Source organism: Setaria viridis, chromosome 3 (genome assembly GCF_005286985.2).
Source record: "Setaria viridis chromosome 3, Setaria_viridis_v4.0, whole genome shotgun sequence".
Lineage (NCBI taxonomy): Eukaryota > Viridiplantae > Streptophyta > Magnoliopsida > Poales > Poaceae > Setaria > Setaria viridis.
In genome coordinates this window covers 42682611-42707233 of record NC_048265.2, presented here as the reverse complement: position 1 = coordinate 42707233, position 24623 = coordinate 42682611, and the positions used below count along the sequence as shown (strand labels likewise).

The following is a 24623-nucleotide window of genomic DNA, read 5'->3' as shown; positions in this document are numbered from 1 at the left end:
TAAAATGACTCAAAATTAATTAAGCCCTACGGGGATTATGTCAAACTGGACAGTAGCATGCGTTTGGCTCCTAAAATGGCTAGTTTTGGCTTCAACAATGAAATAGTTTTTTTTCAGAATTAAAGCCCTTCAAAAACATTTTGCAAAAGCACTATCAGAAGGCAATGTCGTCGGTAATTTCAGGTGGACTTATCGCTTGGGTAGGGAGAAGCCAGTGAAGCCACTGTTTTGGCTCCGGCTCCTTCACTCTAATGTAAGCCACTTTAGGGCTTCTAGGGGGCGTCCTAGGTGAAGCCTTTTTCTGTTTACCCGTTTCGCAATGGCTTCACCAAATGACGGAGGAGAAGCCTCCTCAAACAGGCCCTTAAATGGGAAGCAAATCCTCTGCAGAAACTGCAGACAGACTGAACCACTGCCATGTGGGCCCCGTGGCGATCAGGCCCACACAGCAGTGGGGCATGACAGTTAGAATCGCAATCACGGGGGTGACAGGACATGCTCATAAAAGTCGACAAAGTCATGAGGTTCGACCCCATTCACTATGATCATCAGCTACGCCACTCAAGTGGTCTCTACGGCAAAAAAGTCTCTTCCATCGCAGTTTCATTTCTGGTACATGTAATGTGTACAGAAAACAGCTTGAGCCTCAGCAGCAAGGTGCAAAATGCTTCAACTCCACCCAAAGGGAGATACCTATCTGCAAAAGAAACAAAAATTCAACTCATCAACGGAATGTTCAGAAACATTAGTTACATATCCCAAGAAAATGCCTTCGAGGGATAACCAAAGTTTCAGAACCCTTTACCTTACGTCGATTGAATGACATTACTCAGAAGCTCCAACATAACCATTCGAGTTATTTGAATTTGTTCCCAGTTGTTTAGTAGCTGCCATTATCAGCCCTGCGTAGCCCAAAACAAATAATATTAGACCTGCACAGCAAATTAGGTACTGCAGCATTCCAACTAGTGCAGATTACTAAAGAAGCAAAGCAGTGCATATTTTCTCGGAAAGGGGATCTAAACACTCAATAAGTTTTCAGTTTTGATTTCATAAGTTAACTTTTCAAGTATGACAAAAAAAATCACCTGTAAAAGGAGGTGAAGGTCTTCGAGGCCTCGATTTGAACTCTGGATGGAACTGAACACCTACGTAGAAAGGATGATCCTGTAGCTCCACAATCTGCTCATAGGTGCAAGCAGGTTCAGCCTTTGAAAAAAGAAAATCAAGACACAAGAACAGTGCAGGCTGTTTGCTTTGTACCTCCATCCGTTTTCCACTTTCATCAGAACCAACAAAATGAAGACCGGCCTTTTCAAGCATGGGAACAAAAGAGGGATTGACCTATTTAAACAAAAGAATGAATAATCAGTTCAAAAATGAGCTACAGTGTACACCAAGAATAAAAGGATGTTTAGAAACAAAGATAGAAGGCAAACCTCATATCTATGACGATGCCGCTCATCTACATGTGGAGGACTCCCATACCTAAGAGTTACGTAATAGTCCAAATCAGAATGTGCATAATAATTTTGTATAAGGCAACTCTTAGATAACCAAGGGCTTGCACCACAATTTATAACTAAACAAAAGCCAAATTTGGAATGCAATGCAGCAAAAATATAAATTTCCAAGTAAGGAAAACTCCAGACAACACAACCATGTGGGACATTATTTTTGTATGGTGGTCCCAATGGAGCCAAACAAACTAAATTCAATAGTGCCAAAGAAAATATGATTAACCAAGAAAGAACCAAATGTCCGTACAGTTTTGATGTAAGACAATCAGGTTTGCGGAAGAATGTTCTCCTGCAGCCCAACCTCATCGTGTTTCCCATATGTGTTTTTGAAACCTGAACACAGTTCCTTGTCAAGGCATTAGATCAAAGCCCTGTCTCCTCCATAATCATAGCAGGAAAGGAAGTACCTCAGGCATGTACATAACAACATGGTTTGGTGTATCCTTGTTGAACTCTTCACTGTCTGCATCTCCCAGGCCCAAGACCTAGCGAAGGATAATCAAAGTGAGAATCTATATGGATAGGTTCATAAGGTAAAAGGAAGGGGGGGGGGGGGGGGAGGGGGTAAGCAAACACACATGTCTGGACATCTCAATCACTGATATCTGCATGCCCAAGCAAATACCAAGATATGGAACTTTATTCTCACGGGCATATTTTGCAGCCAATATCATTCCTGAGATTCCACGATCCCCAAATCCTCCAGGTATCAAAATGCTTGCTGAATCCTGAAATTTTCAGCATTCATGAATATTAACTTCTAAAATTGAGTTTATCAATATTTAAAATAGGAAGGAAATACAATGGGCATACTCACTTTAAGAGTTTCCCAGGCTTTTGCATGGGCATCTGGTGCCTATAAAAAAAACTGTCATCATGTGATACAATAACATACAAACAAAGAATGAACAAAAAATATAATAGGAGGAAATGAGTGTAGCTACAAATGTGACAATGAAAGTATAACCACCTTAATACAGAAACTTGATGAGCCAGCAAAGATACAAATGCAATTTTGTACTGAGATACTAAAAATGGATCACTGATTCATCATGTGCTATTACTGTAGTTGTCCCTATCTTACTGAACACATGATTAGTGACTTACATTTATTGCAGTTGCATCTTCAAGATCTGAAGCTGCAATCCACTGGATAGATGGCTTTAATGAACAGGCAACACTGGCATGTAGGAGAGCCTGGAACAAATTGAGACATGTTTCATGTATAGTAACATAAGCCCAAATCAAATTAACAGTAAAACACAATAATGTGGCAGCTAAAAATCTCAGTTGTTTAACTAATAGAGAACAATTGTTTCTACTCTAGGAAACCATGGAAACAACTGTAACTATAATAATTATCGCACCACATAAAATATAAGTAAAAGCTAGTGGACTAATTTTCACCATTGGCAAGCTATTTAAAAAAAGCTACATTTGTGTATATATGGACCAACCTTCACCACTGATAGATAAGAATCTGTCAAGTTAGTATACTTCCCAACCAAAGCAATTTTAACCTGCATAAGATTGATATTTATTCAGACCTATTCTGCACCAACAAAAGAGCCAATTGCCAATCAAATACTACTGTGTGCAATACTAACAGAGTTCTTAAGGTTGTCATATGACTCAGCCATCTCTGTCCAATCTTGTAACTCAGGCGGTCCAGCAGACCTATGAAAAAAAGCAAAGATGATATAGCTCCCAGACACTAACCATAACACTATACATAAAAACTGGTGATGCCATTGCAGTAATACGATGTAAACATCTCAAGTCAACCATCATAGATCTCTGAGTAAGCCTTTCCACTAATAATGACTTCAACATAGGTCCAGTATTGGAATTTAAGCCAATCGTCTATCAATATTGGTAATATATAATTCCTTAACAGTATATGAGTCACTGCTTAAAAAACAAACACCTAGAGCATCTAAGTTGGTGCCTAGGTGCTAGGTACAATTGAAAAACCCTCCCACCTAGCACCTAGATGCTGCCCATGACTGTCTAGGCGCGGCCGCCTTAGCCTGCCAAATGGCCGCCTAGGCACTAGGTACCACCTCACCACCCAACAAGTTCCTAGCAGTTCCAAAAACACTGAAATGGGTAAATTACAAATTCTATGTGCAGAAATATCCAAATACTATAAGTGCATTGGAGCAATCATTTTAAGTAATCATCTGACTCACCCTGCAAGGTTTAGCTGTTTGATTATAGCTTCATGAGCCTTTTGATTCTGCAAAATAATACTCATCAAAATTTGAGCTGCAGCCAATACTAAATGCAAACAATATAGATTTAATATATTTCTAGAAAACCACAAGGTTAAGGTTCTTGTGGAAGTTACTCACTCTAAGGATAAGTGGGACATGCCATAAATTTGGAACATCATGGATGTTCAGTATGTTCTCGACCTACAGGAATGAAGACAGAATGTGAGTCAGAAAACAATGTGGATAAATGTCAATTTTTCAGACTTAATCATGAAACATACCGGGACATGGCAAAATTGTGAAAGCTTCTCCTTAACAGATCCTATTAGTGGCTGAAAGAGCAGATAAATATAGCTCAGATTGGAAAGGAACACTTAAATCTAATTGGACAATAGAAGAAAATGATTAGAGCACAAAAGACATGAACACAAAAGGTATATGCTAAGCCAAGGCAGATTAGAATGAGCTAATGGCTGCTTGAAAAAATCATTATGAGGAAAATAAAATACAAACTGAACAGCAAATGTGCCATGACAAGTATCCAATGCACAGGGAAAAGTATCAGAAATCTCTACAATGACTTAAATATGGCATTTTAAAGCATCTACTATTAGCTATTCATACTTTTTTATGCTTTTACATTACCTGTGCTGACCGGCATGCTAGAAGATCAGGAGTCAGACCCAAGGCCCTCAATTCTCGTACACTGTGTTGTGTTGGCTTGGTTTTCTACAAAAGGGGAAAAAATAATGTCAGATTCCCACTACCAGCAACTATTTGTCAAGATAGAAGACTTGAAAAGTGCAATGTGGATTTTTCCCCACATGTAAGGATAGAAGATGTGATAATCAGAATTCATCATTGCCGTTATAGGAAGAATTATTTACCTGCTCACCAACTACACCCAATACCGGAACAAGGCTAACATGTATGAGGCAGAAATTCTCCTTGCCTAGAGAATAGATAAAAGTATGGGTCACATTCATGATAGCCACTAAAAAATAAAGATATTTTTGCTTCCAAAAAAATGTAAAGCATGACTGGCACATTAGCACCAAAAATGGCAGCACAGAAAGTGTACGCTAATCTATTTTGTAGTAAGTTGTAACACCAAAACACATCACAGCATGCATAAAATGTGGAAACTGAAATGACGATGGAAAAGCCAGCTATACCAAGAGAAAAGGACAACTGGCGCAAAGCTTCAATGAATGGCATTGACTCAATATCACCTGAAACAAGAGCAAAATCAATTTATCTGCTACACTAATAATTACAAAATGTCAGATCATAACATGTCAACAAACCCTACCAACAGTGCCTCCCAATTCAATAACACAAACATCAGCTGGACGAGTCTGCCCATCTACAGGAACAGAGGACACTGACTGTATCCACTGTTTTATTTCATCAGTGACATGAGGGACAACCTGTATATTTAAAACCATAAGAATTTCATATTTTTGCCATATGGGCATACCATACAATGCAACTCCAGCAACAAATGCCGCAAGGGAATTACCTGGACTGTCTTTCCAAGATAATCGCCCTTCCTCTCCTTCTCAATGACAGACTGAAAGAAACAGAAACTATCTGTTTACAATCTCCAATGAGAACAAGCGAGCATCCCCATGGAGCATACACTCACCTGATATATCTTTCCAGTGGTAATATTGTTGTCCCTGGTCAGAGTAACATCTATGAAACGCTCATAATTTCCTAAATCCAAATCAACCTACATTGCCACATGTCAGTCATAACTCAGCACCTTGATTGCAAACTTAAGCATTGTGTGATTGATGAAAGCATGGAGGGAAACTGTACCTCTCCACCATCATCAAGGACAAACACCTCACCATGCTCGAAGGGGGACATGGTACCGGCATCTGTGTTCAGGTAAGGATCTACAAAACCAGGAGATGAACTAGTTAAGACAAGTGAGACACCAAAGCTGAGGAAAATCCATACTAGTTAACTCTAGACATGGAGAACATGTGGATTTCAAAATCCCGTGAAAAAAAGGAGGCGCTGATTTAACCTTTTCACATACCAAAAGATCCTAAAAGGTACCAGTCTTTATACAAAAGTCTTTAAAAAGCCAATCACAAAAGGCCATTCAAAAGCCTAAAAGCTTGAGTGCACCATCCCACCAATAAAACGAAAATCAAAGGACACATGTTTATCCCTAAAAGGCCCAACACCAAACTTCACAATGGAACCGAAAGCTTACCTAAAACACGCCACAGGTTCCACCTCTAAAGGCCACTAAAAGCAACAGCAACAAACTGTACTAGTAAGACAGCGACAAGCCTTTAAAACCTGACATCGAGGGCTCATCAATTCATGAGGTACCGCTAAATTTCGCCAGAGAGGAGGTAGACGAAGTAACTGGAACCCCTCAAAGAGGTAATCTTTGACTGTAGCCCCAATTTCCACCAAGAACCAGTAAAGAATTGCCTCCGACAACTGAGACTCCACGCAGAAACCAACAAACTACCGCTTTCCACACCCAATTACCTAATCAAGAAAAGGCTAAATCCTAGTAGGATCACGGAAGCGAGTCGCATTCACTCCAACAATAGCACACCCCAGCTTTCCCCGGCCAATCCCCGCCCAAGAACAAGCAAGATTCCTTAGGGTTTAAGGAGGGGGGCACCAGCAAGAACCCCTCGCAACTCCGCGTAGGGGGTTCGAGGGGAGGGGGCGTACCGATCTTGATGCAGGTGACGCGGAGGCCGCAGGCCTTGAGGACGACGCCGACGCTGCTGGCGGTGACGCCCTTGCCGAGCCCGCTGACGACGCCGCCCGTGATCAGCACGTACTTGGTCGCCGCGGCCCGCGGCTCCACCCCCGCCGGCGCCGGCGGCGAAGACATGAGGCCGGAGGAGGGGGATATGCCGGTGGGAGATGCTGCGCTGTGCGCTTCCGTGGGGGGAAAGAACTGTAGCAGCAGCAAGCGCACGCTCGCCCCGTGGTGTGCCAAGCTTTTGTTTGGGAGTGGCCCGGATTTGTCCGGGCCTGGGCTCAGGTTTTGGGCCGTTGGTCCTGGATCTGGATTTTGGACCATTGTGCCTGGGCCCTGGTTTTGGACTTTTGTAAGCATAAAGACCAAGCCCAGGCCAGGCCTGGCCCAATTTTAGTCCGGCTCAAGAAGCATGTAAATTGTTGTGGGTGGGTTTGGACAACAACTAGTATCGTGCCCGTGCATTGCTACGAGCAAAGAAAAATTTATCTATAATCGCCTATCTAGTTGCATGGATTCGACAACGATTTGGGCTCATTTAACTTTAATGTAGATATTATTCCAAAACATTTAACTTTTACATAGATAGGTAGATACGTGTATGTTACTACGGGCAAAAAAACATCATAATCCAACATTATTGTTATCTAGAAACGCGCGGTACTAATCCTTGATAGCTATGGACTGTGGAAGAATTTTAAAAATACAATATCAAGATGCAACACATATCATGGTTGCTAAAAAAAAGTTTAACGTAATGCACGGAGCATGACAAATATATGGTATTGAAAGTACCGAGGTGTGAACAAAAACTACCTCTCTGCACACTCCAACCGAACACTCAAATCTATGCCTCTGTTACTCTATGTGCTCATTCACGTTCCGAATTCTTACTTCTGTGCACACTACGGTCAATCCTTGTTTGCAATCCTATAGTTTCACACACATATATTTTATTCATATTCTTATAACTAATAAGTTAACCGCTTTTTATGTGAATTGTAACTTTGCACTAACTATTTTATGGAACAACTATATTTGAAACATATAATTTTGAAGGAACATTTACTTTTTAATGATTATTTTCAATGCTATATTTTGAATTAATTTACAGCACAAAGTGAATCACAACGCAAAAGGAAATACAAAAGAAAATTGCCATAAATTGAGGGTCTATATGCATGGCTTCGCTCCTCCAAAAATGACTTCGGTTTTGACTCCTCTTGTGGTGCGGAGCGGCTTTTCTAATGGAGGTAAAGCCGTTTTGAAAAACGTTTAGCAAAACAGCTCCTTCCTATTGATGTATAGAAAATATAAAATGTCTAATATGACCCTAGCTATATTGCTTGTTATACAAATTAATTTTATGTTTTCAAATGATTTAAAATGTAATTTCATATACGAAATAAAAAGTTTAGTAAATAGAATTATAGATTTAACCAATTATTTCTTATTTCTTTTTCCTTCTCTCCATGTCGTTCACTCCAGTGTCCAGCTCCACCACGCAACACCGCCTGCTACTGCTATGGCCCCTCTCCGCGCCGTCCTGCTCTGCCCCCTCGCTGCGTTGCGGCTGTCCCAGGCTCCCGGCCGCCGCCCGGACGCTCATGCGCCCCAACTGCGCCGGGTGGGGCTGGAACTGGGCGGGGCCGCGGGGGGCTACGCGGCCGTCGATGGAGGAGCTTGACATCCCTTTCCCTAACCCCGCTACTGCTACTCCGTCGCCCCCGTGCTCGAACGGCGCCCTCGCCCCCGTGCTCGAATAGGCAGCGCCCGTTGGTGTTTCACCGTGCTGGATCCGGCGGCTGCCGCTTCGGCACTGGATTCGCCGGCACGGATCCAAACCATTATATATTTTTTGAAAGGAAAAAAACCATCATATACATTAAAAAGTTTTCCAGTATAGAAATCATCACGGGTGACCTTCCAACGCCCATGCCCCAGATTTGATACCCAAGGGGAATTTAGGGCCGGACCTAGGCACTCGTTTTGGATCCGAAACAAGCCCACGCTCCTCGAGTCGCTATTTCTTCTGCTATACAAAAACTCTCCCATTTTCCCACGAAACCAAAATCGATTTCGATGGAGTTCCTATAGGCCACGTATCAACGTTCTACCATAATTTGCTACTAAAAGGGTTTAAAATCTTTTGAAAGGAGTAGTAGGTATTTCATATCCGCGCACATCCACGCGTATATTCTGCCAAATTTTTGAACGAAGAAACAAATGTTTGATTTCACCACGGAGATGTGCGCGGGTGCCGTTACGAAATTCCACGGCCATGCTTTATCCGGGCCCCCATTGGAATTCGGCGAGGGCGACCAGTTGGATCCGCGCGGAGATTTTCCGAAAACGAAACGCCACTCGCGTCATGTCTCATGTGAAAAACCTGAGACAGTGACAGACGGGGCCCGGAGGTGATGGAGCCACGTGGCGCTTTGTGCTGAGATCTTGGCAATTCGAAGCTGCCAGCGTGGCGGCCAACGCAACAACGCGGGGGGGGGGGGGGGGGGGGGGGGGCGGGGAGCGGAGCGTACCTTGCCGGCCAGTGACGTCGCCCTCTGCAGCTCTTCTTATCGCTACGCACGGAAAAAAGGGCGGCACCAGGGATCGGCCGTACGATCGCGCACGGACGGCTGTTGGTGTGGCTTCCGCCTTTTGACGTCCTCTTTGTTTCGTGCAACCTCCAGGCTCTTGTTCAGCCACAAACAAAGTGACGTCTTGAGGTGTTTTTTTTTTACCTAAAAAGTCAAACGATCGTTAAATTTAAACAAGCACGTTTTACTTTGAGGTTGGATATCTGAAAACGGTGGGAAATAGATTCGTATCGATAGTTTGTTCAGTTGTCAAATTTATGCTTTGGAGGTCACGTTTGTATCCAGAACATGACTTGTTCTTTGTAAGAAAAGGAATTACTTTTTTTACCATAATATAATTTCCAAAACGCAGGAAATTAAAAAAGCATATACACTTGGATTAGGCTACTTTAATTTTCCAAAAAATATATACATACTCATAACATTTTCAGAGATATCCAAAATTACAAAGTAAAATGATTAGATCAAGGTTTGAAAATGATTGACTTAATTCTGGTGTGCAGCGTCCTTGAACCTTTTATTTACGGTACCGTCAGATAATGGGCTAATACCAATTCCACTAATTCGATTTGATCCGCGAAATTTCCATCCTTTATTTGCAACACGAGCATCCGATGAGTGCATGAAAAATGCGAGCGCTATGCTCTGCTGTTCCATGCATGCATGCACATCGAGAGACCGTAGACGACTAGCAACGAGTGAGCAGACGTGGCACGTGTAGACAGGCGCATGAAATTAGGAGACAGGAACCGTGCGTAATGGAATTTTAGTGACGACTCCTCGCAAAAAAAAAAAAAGAAGAAGAGGGAATTTAGTGACGAGGCTACCGAATAAAGCGTACGGGCATACGCTAACACGTCGTAGGATCCGAACGCGAGAAGGGCGCATGAAAGACGCCTTTGCCATGGAAGGTGCGTGTGGCATGCATGCTTCACGGCAAGAACAACTCACCAGTTAAATACTAACCACCGGAGAACATCGCAAGGATTTAAAGCTTCGATCGCAAACGGTCGTGGACCTCGATGCTTTTGAAAGGTTCTTGCGCTTACCTACTCCATATGTTTTGGTTTTTGGAAAGATCCTCGACCACTGCAAATTCTAGCTACAATAATTTATCATTGACAGTTACAGAGGAATCATAATCATTAGAAAGTACTTTCAAATTCGATTCCCATAATACCATCAATTTTATGAAATTTGATTGCTCTGATCCCAAGCGGTTCAACTTCGTTCGTCTAATTCACCTCTTAATGAAATTTATACTTTTTTTTTATTACTCCTCGTACTATTTTAGTTTCGGGTTTCAAATTTGTGGATGATATATACGCGACATCATAACACGTGGTAATAAAGTACTTTGTTGACAACTTTTTGTAATTATTTTTCATGCGCTTTTGTGTCTACAGGGTTGGTGTAGTGTACCAATACTCTCAACTAATAACAGAATAATCACGTTCTTAAATTCTTTCACCGTTACCCTCCAAACTTTGAACCTAAACCCAAATGTAAATGTATAGTAGTTCAAATCACACTTTTTAAAACTATATTAAGCATGAACTAGTTTAGCCATTGGATCCTAATCTCGTGCTCACAGACGCCACTATATTCATTACTCTTCTTCGAGCTTCATTGCCAGAGGTTTCATGACTCTAGGCATGGGGCAGAAGAGAAAGTTAGACAAAGCACTAGGCAACACTCCCTCCTTCCTAACTTATGAATCGTTTTAGCTTTTCTAAATTCATAGATAATATTATGCATCTAGATATAAGATATATCTAAGGGTGCGTTTGGCAGCGTTCCCGTCGCTCTGCTCCGTGCGAGAATCAGTGAAGCGCTACCAAACGGTCACCATCCGATTCTTGAGTGAATCGAGTCGGAGCGCTCCGTTGGCTTCCACATCAGAGGGGGGAGCGGAAAAAACCTGCTCCCCCCGATTCCTTTCCGCTCCTCGCCTACCTCGTCCGCCCGTCGGTAGCTCGCCCCCATCCACCCTTCCATCTGCCGGCAGCTCGCCCCGTCTGCCCGTCCCTCGACCACTCCTCCCTACCTGCACGCCAGAGCTTGACTGAAGGTCGGTTCACACGATTCGTGGCCGCCGGAGCTCGGCCGGAGGTCCATTTGTGGCTGATGGAGGTCGAATCAGTTGTCCGTCCTCTCGATCTGTGGTTGCGTCTGCTGCATATGGTCGCTGGAGCTCGATTGGTACTGTTGGAGGTTGATTTGCTGCACTGAAGCTCGATTACGCATCACCAGAGGTGGATTTGTGGTGCCGGAGCTCGATTTGCTGCCACTGGCTGATAGGCGTCATCATCGTCGGGAGCTGGAGCTTGGGGTGCGCTACCAAATAGCTATTTGGGGGGGGGGTAAGAGTGGCTCGGAGTGGGAGTCGCTGGGAGCGAGGAGCGGAGTGGAGTGAAGCTGATTTGGAGCGCCATCAAACGCACTAAATGCATAACAAAATCTATTAATTTAAAAAAGTCAAAACAAGGATCGAGGGAGTACTAAGAAACACGTCACTATAAAAAAATGATAATAATTTCATGAGAAAATCGTTTGATTTGTGCAGCATATGAAAGGTGAGTTTATCTTCTAACATCTCTCCCTTTATTACCATTCTACCTCTGTAGTCCAGATAAGACATATTTGAATGTTTACTTGTTTAATAAAATTTGCTTCCAATTCAAAGATGGGGTTGTCACTAAGACATTGAAGAAAATCGCATTTTTCAGGGGGCAGATCGAAAAAATCCCAGCATCAACCAACTCCTCGCTAGCGCTTTAAATCCTCATTACTTCCGCCGTTCCGCGTCTCGCCATCCCCACCGGCCACCACCACCACCACTCGCCGGCTCAATGGCCGCCATCCCCGGCGACCACTGTCCCAGCAGCAGCGGCGGCGGAGGGGGTGGGGACGGAAGCGCGTGCTCCACCCCCTTCGTCAGCGCGCCGTCCAGCCCCGCCCGCGACCCCTCCTTCTCCGCCGCCGGCTGCTTCTACAGCGCGCCGGCAAGCCCCGCGCGCGGCGGACCCGGCACCGAGGATGACTACGGCTGCGAGCTGGGGTTCGACTTCGACTTCGACTTCTCCTCGCGATGCCCGTCGCCAGCCGCGGCCGCGATGTCCTCCGCCGACGAGCTCTTCCACAACGGCCAGATCCGGCCAATGCGGCTCGCGTCGTTCCTCCTCCGCCCGCAGGCTCTCCCGCCGCTGAACGGAGACGTCCAAGCAGGCCGTCCGGCGCCGCCGCCGCCGGAGGCGGAGGCGAAAGCGGCGCCGGCGGACGAGCGCGGCCGTTTCAGGAGCCGGTCGGTGCACCGCCGGTCCCGCTCCCTCTCCGCGGCGAGCTCCGGCGAGGCAGTGGCTGGGGAGGTGGCCCCATCGGCGTCTCGGTCGTCTTCCTCCTCGTCGACCGCGTCCTCCGCGTCCTCCTCCTCTTCAAGAAGCTACCGTAGGTGGGGGTTCTTGAAGGACTTCCTCCACCGGAGCAAGTCCGACAGCAGCAAGCACCCACCTCAACCCTCTAATCCGTTGCCTCCGCCGCCGGCGCCCAAGAGGAACCTCTCCCCGGCGGCGTCGCGAGGCCGCGGGAGGGCGAGGGGGTCGGCGCACGCGCGCCTGTACGAGGCCCGGCGCGCGGAGACGGAGGAGATGCGGCGGCGCACGTTCCTGCCGTACCGGCAGGGCCTCCTCCTCGGCTGCTTGGGGCTCGGCTCCCCGGGCTACGGCGCCATGCACGGCCTCGCCGCCGCGGTCGCGGCCGGCAAGTCCAGACCGTGACGCGCGCCGTCACCACCTCAACCTCCATGAACGCCTATCCTCTTCCTCCTTGAGCTGCCGTTCTTGGAGCTCATCTGTTCATGGCTTAGCTTAGTGTTAAGTAAGTATTGTAATGTCAAGTAAGTGAGTAGCTGGGAAAAAAGGGGTTGACTTTATTTTGTTGTATAGAAAAGGGATCAGTGGGCTGTTTGTTCTCTGTTTGTAGTAATCGCATGGTGTTGTAATGCAAGTGTTTTGACTGCTGGAAAAGCTGGTCTTTTGATGGTGATTCTTGTTCTTGTTGGAGTTCTTTGGTTGAGTGGTCATGGTGGTGACATGGCAAGAGCCAGGAACTGGAATTTTGTGCTCTGTGAAGCAGCGATTTAGTTTGAAAATCTTTATTTGTCAGTTTAATTTTGATATTTTTAGGGCGTCTCACTGTGTTTTTAATGATTAGGATCCAGTTTTGTTTTTTTAAAGGCCGTTAATCAATCCCATGCCTTTTTTTTTCCCAATGGGGAAGCTGATGTCCAGCTAATGTCTGTAAGTAGGATGGTACAAGCAAGAGCAAAGAGAACCATTTTCTTGGTTTTGAACGATTCATTAAACACATTTTCCCTAAATTGGTTGGGTTGCCGTATTATATTTATATCTGGATATAATCACAGTTTAAAGTGTGTAAGCTTTGTTAAATCTGGAGTAAGATCATGGATGCAATTAGTATAGGAAGATCAACAGTAAAGAACCAACAAGAATCTGGTGTTAAGATACTCGGTTTCCTCCTGTCATTGCATTCTTTCTGTACATCGACCATCGTAGCTGCTTCACACAGCTGAGATGATGAATGAGCCACATCGGTTGGTTGGTGAGCTGAGGCTCTCCAAAAACTGACATCTTCCAGCAGGTTCCAGCCTAATCACAAGCAGTGCACTAATGTTGTTGCTAACTAACATTACATTGGGTGGACAAAGGCCAACTGACGTGACAGTTCTTTTTGATCCCCTGCTCCTTGGGTTCGGTAACTTCCAAGACACAATCATAGCAACATGTGAGTAAATCAAGAAGTTCGCAACGTTTTGTTTACTTTACAGAAACAGTTCTTTGTTGTTTGGAGCAACTGTTTCAGAGAAAGTAATGACGAGCTGTTTCTCCTGGCCTCCTCACTTCAGCGTTGGTTGGTGAAGGTTGTTTTGCAGCAATGCAGCTGCGGCTGGGGCTGCTGGATCACTGTATGGCTTGTGTTGTTTGAGCCTTTGAGGATCTTGAGCAACCAGCAGTGAAGAATCTGGCAAAAGCCTGCAAGAGCTTTTTGGAGTAATTAAGCACGGCATGGAGAAAGTTGGTGAAAGTGATGAATGATCACTGGTAGAAAGAGCCAAAGAGGGATGCTGGGGGGCAGCAGTGTGCACTGCAAAATGTGGTACTGGTAGATCTTCCTTTCCTTGTGATTTTGCTCCAGTTTTCTTTATTCAGGATGAAATATTTTGGCAGGTGTAAAAGACCAAACAGGGCTCCTGCACTTTGCATGCAGAGGAGCTGACTACTGTGCAGTGACAAGTGGAACAGTGCTGCAACTTTTACTCTGAACACAAGAAATGTAGGGGGGTATGGATATGTTTTTTTATTACTAGTGTATCTTTTTCAATGCTCCAGTCTGATTCTTGTGCCTTGTGGGGGCAACACGGCAAGGCATGCCACTCCATGTCGTCTGACTGACTGAAACAACAATTCAGAGGATGAGAGGATGCTGGATCAGATGAACCGTGTGGCAATGTTGCATGAAGCTATGTGCCTATATGTGTTGCTTTGCCGGGGAATGTTATTAGTACGTGGCTGCTAATTGCTATAGTGGTGCCACGTTACTGAAGCTTAAAAAAGAACTGTTTATAAGTAGGATCGTGCCACCACCTCCCAACTTAGGGGGTGTTTGGATCCCCGAGCTAAATTTTAGTCCCTGTCACATCGAATGTTTAGATACTAATTAGGAGTATTAAACATAGACTATTTACAAAATCCATTATACAGATGGAGGCTAAACAACAAGATGAATCTATTAAGCCTAATTAGTCCATGACAAATGTGTTGCTACAGTAACCATTTGTTAATGATGGATTAATTAGGCTTAATAGATTCGTCTCGCCGTTTAGCCTCCATCTGTGTAATTAGTTTTATAATTAACTCATTTAATCCTCCTAATTAGCCTCCGAATATTCGATGTGACACGGACTAAACTTTAGCTCCAGAATCCAAACACCCCCTTAGAGAATGAAGCCCTACATCCTATAACCCTAATTTTAATCTTCAATCCTGAATCTAGATGCCACTTATCTTTGGATGTTAGAGCTAGTTTGGCTGAGCTCCTCCTGACAGCGGCACTGTACCGTCAGAGGAGCCGGAGTCGGAGGAGCCACCAGCTCCTCCACCGGCTGTGAGAGGGAGGGAGAGGAGAAAAATTTAGCTCCAATGAACAGTGCAGGAACAATAAATGAATAGTGATTGAATAGTGCATGAACAATAAATGAATAGTGATTGAACAGTGCGGTGTTAGACGGAACTGGTACTGGGCGGAGCCGCTCCAAAAGGCGCCCTTAGGTCTTGTTTAGTTACCCCAAAATCCCAACTTTGGCACTATGCAAAAAGAAGATTCCTCATCACATCAAACTTACGGTACATGCATGGAGTACTGAATGTAGACGAAATCAAAAACTAATTGCACAGTTTGGTTGTACTTTGCGAGACGAATCTTTTGAGCCTAATTAGTCAATATTTGGACAATAATTCACAAATACAAACGAAACGCTACAGTATGCTACAGTGCTGGTACAGTGATTTTGGTTGTCCAAAATCGGGTAACTAAACAAGGCCTAGTTTGGCTGCTCAATCTTGTCTTGTCACGACTATAAGATACTATAGCTAGGGTAAGGAAAAAAAACTGTATCTGGAAAGATCTATACCTGATATGCCTTAGTTTGGCTGCTCAATCTTGTCTTGTCACGACTATAAGATACTATAGCTAGGGTAAGGAAAAAAAACTGTATCTGGAAAGATCTATACCTGATATGTGTTTGGAGCTCCTGAATTTTAGTAAATACGAATCTTGAGAATGTGACGTACAAGGAATTTCTTAAATGGAGATATCATAAAGAAATTCCCATGTTCCACAGCACACTTGCCGGATGTTTATTTCACTGCTTTGTCATTCAAAATGTCACATCAGAAAGGAATTCATAAATTATGGGCACTGAACATGATCTCAATGAACATGAACATTCCCGTTTTGAACCATAAGGATCACAGGGATAGGAAGTGATTAGATGCAAAATGGCCAACCAAATGATGGCGCCTAGATGATTAGTCCATCCAATGGCTAGTTGATGATTCCTGTCTAGGCGTTTTAACCTGAAGACCGGTGCCAGCTTTTGACTGGGAAAGAAGCTGCCTGTCATTGAATTGCATGCTTTTTTCTATCATGGCGAAGGAGCAACTGCTCGCCCAGATACCTGATCACTTTTACCTTTTTTCCTCTCATATTCTAAATCCATTTTTCAAGTCATGACAGAGTGATCGCATGATGTCTAGATTTACAACGTGATATTTTTTTTTTCAAGAAATAGCTTTTGATTTGCTAAAGAAAGATGCTACTGTATTATAGAACAGAAATGATTTTAGGAAAAATAAATCAAACCGCCACTGACGTTAGCGAGATGGTTCAAAATCGTAAAGAAACGTGGCACTTATTATGATATTAAATGCTAATGATATGGATTTTTTGTGGACCCTAAATGCACAAAAGAAGAGTCAAGAATTGAGGCAAACCTAATGTGATTGCAAACAATCCGTATCTTGAAGATATAATTCAGTTTGACGATAGCTTAAGAAGGGATCAGCAGCCTCTTTTATCATTCTTAATGGCCCATTTGTAGGACATCCATGCAGGAATCTTCAGTAATCATCACAAACAAGCATGTTGCATGTGCATGTCGATATGTGTGTTTGTTTTATGTATTTTCAATTATTTTGGCACACCTCTCCATTTGTAGAAGGCATCTAAACAATGCATGTAGATATTTGAAGAACTTTTGGAACCCATAGTAAAGTACTCACAAAATACACTTTTATGTATTTGCCAGACCTTTTTACCTGTAGAAAAAACATCTAAAATAATGCATGTCAGTAACTGAAACTTTTGATTCACATGGTTAAAGCACACAAAATAAATTAAGCAACATATGGATATCAAGCATTAAGTCGTTCTTACAAAGGAAAATAAAGATTGTATCAAGTACCATAGCTGCAGATGCAGATGGTGCTGCTACCATTGTACCAAGCAGAGGGAAACTAACATATGAAATTTATGAAATGTGAAATGAATTCATGTGTTGTATGCGTGTTGCGTGTGATGTGTGTTCTCATTTATGTAGTTACAGATGCAGGTATCGTGCGATTCAAACATGCACAAATGATTGTTGGCATTAGTAATTTTTCCCCTTAGGAAAAATGTATTGAAGATTGGTGAGATTGTTTTTCAAGATAGCAAACATTCCAACCAAAAAAAAAAGTGTTGCACACTAGAACTGGAACGTTTGGTTTGAGGAGCCATCAGTAGGAGAGAGGATGTGGGCAAATGTGTAGAACACAAGTCAATAGGGTAATATATTAAACACATAAGATGCATGAAGAAATGAAGGCAGTCATGCATCCATCTTCTGTGAACTTAGTTGTTCATATCGATGATAACCACATCACGTATATCAGCTAACTTAGCTGGAAGACCAACCTCGACATCAGGAGCTATTCGAGGCCCTAGGAAAAAGAATGTGTAAAACACACAAATTTCTGTAAAAGGAAATGTGTACAGCACATGAGCAAATGTAGTTCTATTTCACCATGGATGAAACATGGAACCACAGTTATTGTCAGCAGTAAAGTTTTGCTACATGCTGCAAAAGAGGTCTAGACATCATTAAAGTTAACATCCCAAGCTTTGCCTTCCCCTGCCTCCACAATGGCGTGCTCAGAAGCTTCATTGTTGGGACTTGGGAGGGAGTTCAACGATGGAGAATTTCATCTCACGTGTGTCAAGCACAAGCAAATAGCTGATCGGAATGAACGGATCAACAATCCAGTAGAACCAGCCATGTGATTGTAGCGATTGGTATATAAAAATGTGTAAAATACACCAAAAAAAAGCAAAAACTGTGTACAACACAATGCAAAAGAGCTCGTCTCTGTAAGAGGGATTACGCAGAGAAAATGAGCAATGTAGTTCTATCATGGATGAAGCATTCAACCAGAGTTATAGTGACAGTGGTGGATAAGAGATAATTTGGGAGGGAGTTCAGTGATGGAGAATTTCATCTCGCCTGTGTTAAGCACAAGTGAATAGCCTATCAGAATGAACAGGTCAACAATCCAGTAGCAGCAGCCGTGTGCATAGTAGCGTGGGTATTTATATCCAAAACATCAATCAGGCATCACAGTCATGGCAGCCGTGCCACATCTAGTAGAGGCCGGGGAGCAAGTGTTTAGAACACAGATTTTCTGCCAAAAATGTGTACAACACAAAGGAGCACATGTTCTATCATGGCTGAAGCACGGAACCACAGTTGGGCATATGGATATGGTCAGCAGCAGCAGCAACATTTGGGCCTGGTAAGTAAGTATATACATTCCAACAGCTGCCTGATGGAAGCATAGAAGGCACATGGTATCAATAATTTAACATGTCAAACTTTAGCAATGTCACCAGAACATCTCCCTTGAGATTCACAACAGAAAGAAAAGGATCGCAAATTACAAGGGATCACAATACCATCCACAAAGCTTCCTGAGATGTATAACAATAATTCAACAAAGCACCTGTTGGCTGCAGATAACAGTACCTAAGATGAATAATCAGTTACGATCCACATATTTTTGAGAAACAGATATTCACAAGCATAAGAGCAATGGAGTGGACACAGGCCTTCAGGGATCATCCATTTTCAATGCATTTTTTCATAGACCAGCGGACCAAGTGACTTGAAACCAACTTATCTGAAAGGTGAATGTTCCAACAAGAACTGAACTATTTTTCCATATGCTTTCTTTGCTCCAAGCTGGAAATACCACGCAGTTGTTGCAGCAGCTAACTTAGCTGGGATTTTAGCAGTTATTGTAACGACAGATCACAAGATTCTCACAGGCAAAAAGAAGCAAATGCTAGAAGCCAGTTGTGTAACCGTTTGTTTGTCTTCTTTGGAATTGTACCAGGAACCTCAACAAGCCATGAGTACAGATTACAAACACAAATCAGGGCAAAAAGGCAAACAGGAGGAATAAGATTGCAGAAACTAAACCGCTACAGAACAGCTGATCGTACTACATACATATGTCAATATGTCATAAACACCAGTAGTTGCTGATGTCTTGCACAATATGTTAAGCCATCCATGACCATGTTGCCAACTATGCTGCTCTGCCAGACTGCCACCTTGAGAACTCACGAGAGGATACCTAACAAAGATTACATATTAGAATAATCAAGATGGATTCAAGAAAAATTAGCATTATTAGGCCAACATAAAGGCGCTATATGCTTGTGCATGTGAAAGTGTGAAACAAGCTACTAATTTTGTATGGAGATGCAAATTTGAAATCTACAAACAGAGATAGAGAGGACTGATTTTAACTCGATGCATTTTTCCCACAAAAAAATGGATAAAAATTTGTCTGCCCTGGCTTTGGTGATTTGGTGATATCCATAGGCTAAGAACCAAAATAAGTAAATGGCACATTGAAGTGTAATGAAGGACTGATAAGTTCATCAAACATGGTAGTTTTTGTAGATCCAAGAAACTCTACATATTTTGTTAATGTCAAATTCATCCATAAGCTTTTATAGAAAGCAGACCAAACAAAAGCACATATAGAAGGAAACTGAGCACATGTACATTTACACATAATTAAGCTCTTCCTCCATTCAATTACAGATATGTGAGGGTAGGGTCAATTACTAAATTATTCTCATTCATTTCAGAAACAAGCGACAGGGGATACACTTATAAGGATATGCCAATCATCCAAAAGTGGCAAATTTGTTAGAACACGATAACTTTATATGACGATATTGATTAGAACAAAATAGTTTGTCGCAAAATGCTACAGGATTTCCCAAACTTCATATAAAATCAATCATAACTATGAAAGCAAGGAGCACAAGAGGTGCATGGTTAAACAGTTGATGCGAGATAATTTAGAGATGCAAGCAGCAAGATAACCATGGTAACAAGTAGGATGATGGGGAAACCCAACAACACAAACTAATCCCAGTGGCTGAAGAAACAAGAAAGATGGTTCTTACATTTCATAAACTTGGCGGTGCCAACAGTGGTGGAAAGCTTGCATACAGATGAGATACTAAAAACGCTCTAGCATTAAGTGTGCAGAGCCTCTCCAAAAGCAATGTCTTGATGTCCAATATAAAATACTGTCCGGGCGATTCACGATGGACCATGTGAAGCGCTAGTAGATTTAAGTAGCGCTCTGCTGCACCCATAATGTACCAAATATAGTTGATCCCACCACAGTCTTTGGGCAAAGGAATCATCTTGCAATGCTGCCACCCTTCTGCACCGGCATCATTATTTCGCCAAATCTTGCAAGAGAGGTCAATTGTGCTGCCAACAAGAGTTAACAACCCAAGCCTGCCTTCCCCTGCCTCCACAAAGGCAAATCTGTTCGAAACGTCATTGTTTGGAGGGAGGTCAATGATGGAGAATTTCATCTGACGTGTGTCAAGCATAAGTGCATATCCTTTTGAATCAACCACCCAGAAGAAACAGCCATGCGCATAGCAGCGCCTGTATCCAAAAGAGCTCGAGCTGTGGTAAGTGATGAGTCCCCACTTCTGGTTGGCCGAAGAGAAGAAGAAGGCTATGAACTTGTTTTCGAACCTCACAGTGCAGATAACTCTCAATGACGATTCCTCCTCATCCTTCAATTTTTCATCTTTGCCGTCGCCGGCTGGAGCCAGAAAGGGTTCGAAATTCTTGCCAAGTTTTGTGATGGAGGCCGTTAGGTCGTCGGGGATGGGAGGAATCATGACATACCGGCGGTGCAAGGGGTCGCAGACGACGAGGTCATCAAAGGCGGCTGCATTGGCGACGCGCCGGGAGAGGACGACGCGCCCGTCGCGGCTGTCGCGGGGCCGCCACGAGCAGGCGTCGGGGAGGAAGGAGAAGGTGAAGTCTGCGGCACGCGCGAGCGCGCGGGCCGCCGGGGCGGAGCGGTGGGGAGGCTCGATGGGGATGAATCGCTCGATGGGGATGAATCGCTCGACGGGGAGGCGGGATCCTCCGTACCCTTCGTCGTCGAGCAATCCGAGGACGGGCGGGGAGTGGAGGGACCGGAAGCGGCGGAGGAACCGGCGCGCGGAGATGAGGCGGCGGAAGGAGGAGCAGGCTGCGGAGGTGCGGGCGAGGTCGGCCGCAGCGTCGAGGCGCAGGAAGATCTCCTCCAGGATCTCGTCGGGGAGGACGGGCTGCGCCGTCGGGGCGCTGGGGATCCGGCGCGCCGCCGCCATCGACGGAGGGGAGGGGAGGGGAGGGGAGGGGAGAGGACAGTGGAGTAGAAGGCAGCAGCCGGAGCTTAAAATGGGCTTTGCTCTCTCTGCTGAGCTGGGCCAGCCCGTTTTGTGGGATTTTCAATTGCTTTTTTGGTTTGGCCCAATCAGCGTCAAGCAAGATTTGGAATGGTAAACTTGGTTCAAATTCAAACATTCCCTTTTTCCGAAAGCGGATTCAAATAAGCCATGTGCAGGAATACTTTGCCCAACCAGAACAAGGTTCTTTTTTAAAGTTTCAAAGTGTTCGGAATTCCATCGAGTTTTCGAAGGCTCAAAAGAAAGGTGGAATTCAGGTTCCAAAGGAGGAGTAAACGAACACACTGAAACAGAAACATCAATGAGCCATGAGTACATATTTAAGAGCACAAAGCCTTGAAACAGAATGAAATTGACCTGTAGTTTCTTTTGTGGCTCCATTCTTTATTTGTTTATAGTTCAAACTATAACTTACGCTAGGGCCGCATGAGTGACACGTTTACTAAGATCGATCAGCGCCGCCACTTGTACCTGGTCGGCACAAGCAGGAGCGGCGTCTTCTTATGGACAGTGAGCCCTCCGGCCTCCTCCATGCTGACGTCCTCGCTCCCCACCCCATCGGGAAGCTCCCAGTCGAAGCAGTAGAGCAGGTTCGCCAGCGTGAACTCCGTCGTCGCCACGCCCATGTCGATCCCCGGGCACATCCGGCGGCCGGCGCCGAACGGCAGGAACTCGAACCGCGCCCGGCTGAAGCCGCCGCCGCCGCCGACCTCCCCCTCGAACCTGCCCGGGTCGAACACCTCGGCGTTCTCCCAGCTCGCCGGGTCCCTCCCGATCGCCCACGCGTTCACCAACACCCTCGCCCCCGCCGGCACGTCGTAGCCGGCGACCTTCATGTCCCGCAGCGCCTCCCTCGGCACCAGCAGCCGCAGCGTCTCCATCACCACCATCTTCAGGTACCTGAGCTTGGGCACGTCGTCGGGGTGCACCCGATCCTTGTCGTCGCCCACCATGGATCTGATCTCGCCCTGCACCTTCTTCAGCAGGCTTGGGTTCCGGACCAGCTCCGCCATTGCCCAAACAATGGTCACCGCGCCCGTGTCGACGGCGCCGATGAACGTGTTCTGCAGAAAGATTTAGTATTAGTTTACATGATGTAATAACAAGTTTAAAAGTTTGTTAATTAATCATACCGTTAGGAGTGCCTTGACGGCATCTCTGCTTAACCTGTGCTCCTTCATGAGGCCGATGAGGACGTCGATGAGGCCGGAGCCATTGTCGGGCTTGGCGCGTGACGGGTCGAGGTGGTGCTCGAGCATCATCTCGAAGAAGGCGTCGAACTCCGCGAACACGCGCTCGCGGAGCGCGGCGGCGCCGGCGAGGCGGTCGGCGAGGCGGCCGAGCGCATTGGGGAAGTAGTCCTCGGCGGAGAAGCTTGACCGCACGACCATGGCCTCGTCGATCACGTGGTGGAAGTGCTCCTTGTACGCGAAGTGCTCCGTGCCGTAGACGTTGCCGAACGCCACCGTGCCCACGATACCGTCCATGTACGCGAACACGTGCTCCTCCAGCAGCACGGGCCGCTCCCGTCCGGCGCCGGCTAGCCGGCCGATGAGCTTGTCCACCTCGGCCTCCCTGGCGTGCCAGGTGTCCTGGACGCGGCGCTTGCTGAGGAACTCGGCGACCATGAGCCTGCGCCGCTCGCGCCACCGCTCGCTGTAGGGGCTGAAGGCCACGTCGTTGTGCTCGTACGACAGCCGGCGGGGCCCCGGCGTGTCGGGGGTCGGGGCGGCTGCAGCAGTCGGCGTCGTGCGTCCGGAGCACGTCGCGCGCCGCCGACGCCGAGGAGACCACCACGGCGGGCACCGCACCCAGACGCAGTGCCATCACGGGGCCGTGACGCCGCGCGAGGTCACGGAGGCGACGGTGCGGCAGGGCGCCGGCCATCTGGTGAAGGTTGCCGAGGATCGGCAGCCGAGCAGGCCCCGGCGGCAGGCGGTGGTTCTTCGTGCTGATAATGCTCCTGCGCCGTGATGCTGCGAGGAGGATGGAGACGAGGAGGGCGGTTATTAGGAGCTGCCATTGTTGAGGCAACAAGTCGTCTAGCACGGTTATTAGCGATTGCAAAACCATCTTGTTTTTTGGAGGGGGCCAGTGTTCTCTACCACTCTGAGCTGAGTTGCTATGCTTTCCTTTTTGTGTGTAGTGTGCACGTAGTGTATATATACACAAATAGAAGTAGCTATGAATACATGCAGATGCTCCCCATACACGCATGCGCACCGACCACTTTGAATACACGCAGTCAGTGCCCTATGAACACATTTGAAAGATTTTATCATCATATCTTGAGGATTGAGGAAGACAACACACACGCCCTCCTTGCGGATAGGCAAGTACCCTAACGTTGTAGTGAGTTAATTTCGGATAATGCTAAGTTGAGAACTTAAGTCTAGGAATACAATGGCTTCACGGGCCATTCTCAGTGCCAATTTCATTCTCAGTGCCAATTTCATTTCACTCTTTGAAAGACTGCCACATCATCTGCAGCATAATAAAATCACGACTTCTACAATGCAAGATTTCATTTCACTAATTCCAATGCTAGTGTATTTAGTTCATGCATGGTGTGGAGGTGTTTGATTTGACGAGAGATATAATAAAATGAAACTGTAGCATATGAGTTTCGTAGGTAAATCAAGTTTCATGGCGATGAAACCCATTCCTTCTCTTTTTTTCATAACTTTGATGCCATATATTATTTTTGCTTACGTGGCACATCATCTATGAAGAACAAGCCTCCACTGAGAATGGCTTTACTGAAATTGTACAATTTATTAATGAAAAACATCTCCCTACAATTATTGGACCAGAGCAGTGCGTGAACCAGAACAGACCTACCCGAAAAAAAGCTGCTATATATGGTGCAAATTGCTTCTAAGGGGACCATGCTGATCAATTGAACTAGCAAACAACGAAAATACCGCGCTTGCGACACATTATCAAAATACCAACAGGGAATGTATCAAAAAGATAACTAGCAATCTTCTCGACACGTCTCTCAAATTCTGGCCTTCCGAATGAAAACAGAGAAGTGGGGGCATTGGACAATGCAGTGACAGAGCTCCCACCAAACGCCGTTGCCTAATGCATAACATGATCAGAAGGGCCACTCATCTCTGATCTCAATCAACGGCGCACAGAAAGCAAG

At 45.2% G+C, this 24623-nt stretch overlaps 3 protein-coding genes and 1 pseudogene across 3 annotated transcripts; 1 reads left to right on the top strand and 3 right to left on the bottom strand.

The window, feature by feature from the left end:
• Positions 1–482: 482 nt before the first annotated feature.
• LOC117850484 (uncharacterized) lies at positions 483–6818 on the bottom strand. The gene is made up of 23 exons (XM_034732304.2): positions 6446–6818; positions 5561–5640; positions 5385–5471; positions 5259–5309; positions 5049–5166; positions 4912–4968; positions 4624–4688; positions 4382–4465; positions 4018–4068; positions 3875–3937; positions 3713–3759; positions 3128–3197; positions 2978–3040; positions 2628–2717; positions 2338–2376; positions 2099–2248; positions 1928–2005; positions 1768–1853; positions 1440–1488; positions 1264–1344; positions 1089–1182; positions 806–902; positions 483–697 (listed from the first exon to the last, which is right to left on the bottom strand). The coding sequence occupies exons 1-22, from the start codon at positions 6801–6803 to the stop codon at positions 826–828; spliced, it is 1938 nt and encodes a 645-aa protein (XP_034588195.1). The 5' UTR covers positions 6804–6818; the 3' UTR covers positions 483–697; positions 806–825.
• A 5060-nt stretch (positions 6819–11878) lies between these two features.
• LOC117847654 (uncharacterized) lies at positions 11879–13120 on the top strand. Its single transcript, XM_034728894.2, has one exon. It carries the CDS (start codon positions 11929–11931, stop codon positions 12850–12852), a length of 924 nt encoding a protein of 307 aa, XP_034584785.1. The 5' UTR covers positions 11879–11928; the 3' UTR covers positions 12853–13120.
• A 5923-nt stretch (positions 13121–19043) lies between these two features.
• LOC117850744 (uncharacterized) lies at positions 19044–21438 on the bottom strand. Its single transcript, XM_072292861.1, has 2 exons — positions 20174–21438; positions 19044–19326 (listed from the first exon to the last, which is right to left on the bottom strand). The coding sequence occupies exon 1, from the start codon at positions 21392–21394 to the stop codon at positions 20177–20179; it is 1218 nt and encodes a 405-aa protein (XP_072148962.1). The 5' UTR covers positions 21395–21438; the 3' UTR covers positions 19044–19326; positions 20174–20176.
• A 156-nt stretch (positions 21439–21594) lies between these two features.
• On the bottom strand, positions 21595–24488 carry LOC140220138 (4-hydroxyphenylacetaldehyde oxime monooxygenase-like; annotated as a pseudogene).
• Between the last annotated feature and the right edge of the window lie 135 nt (positions 24489–24623).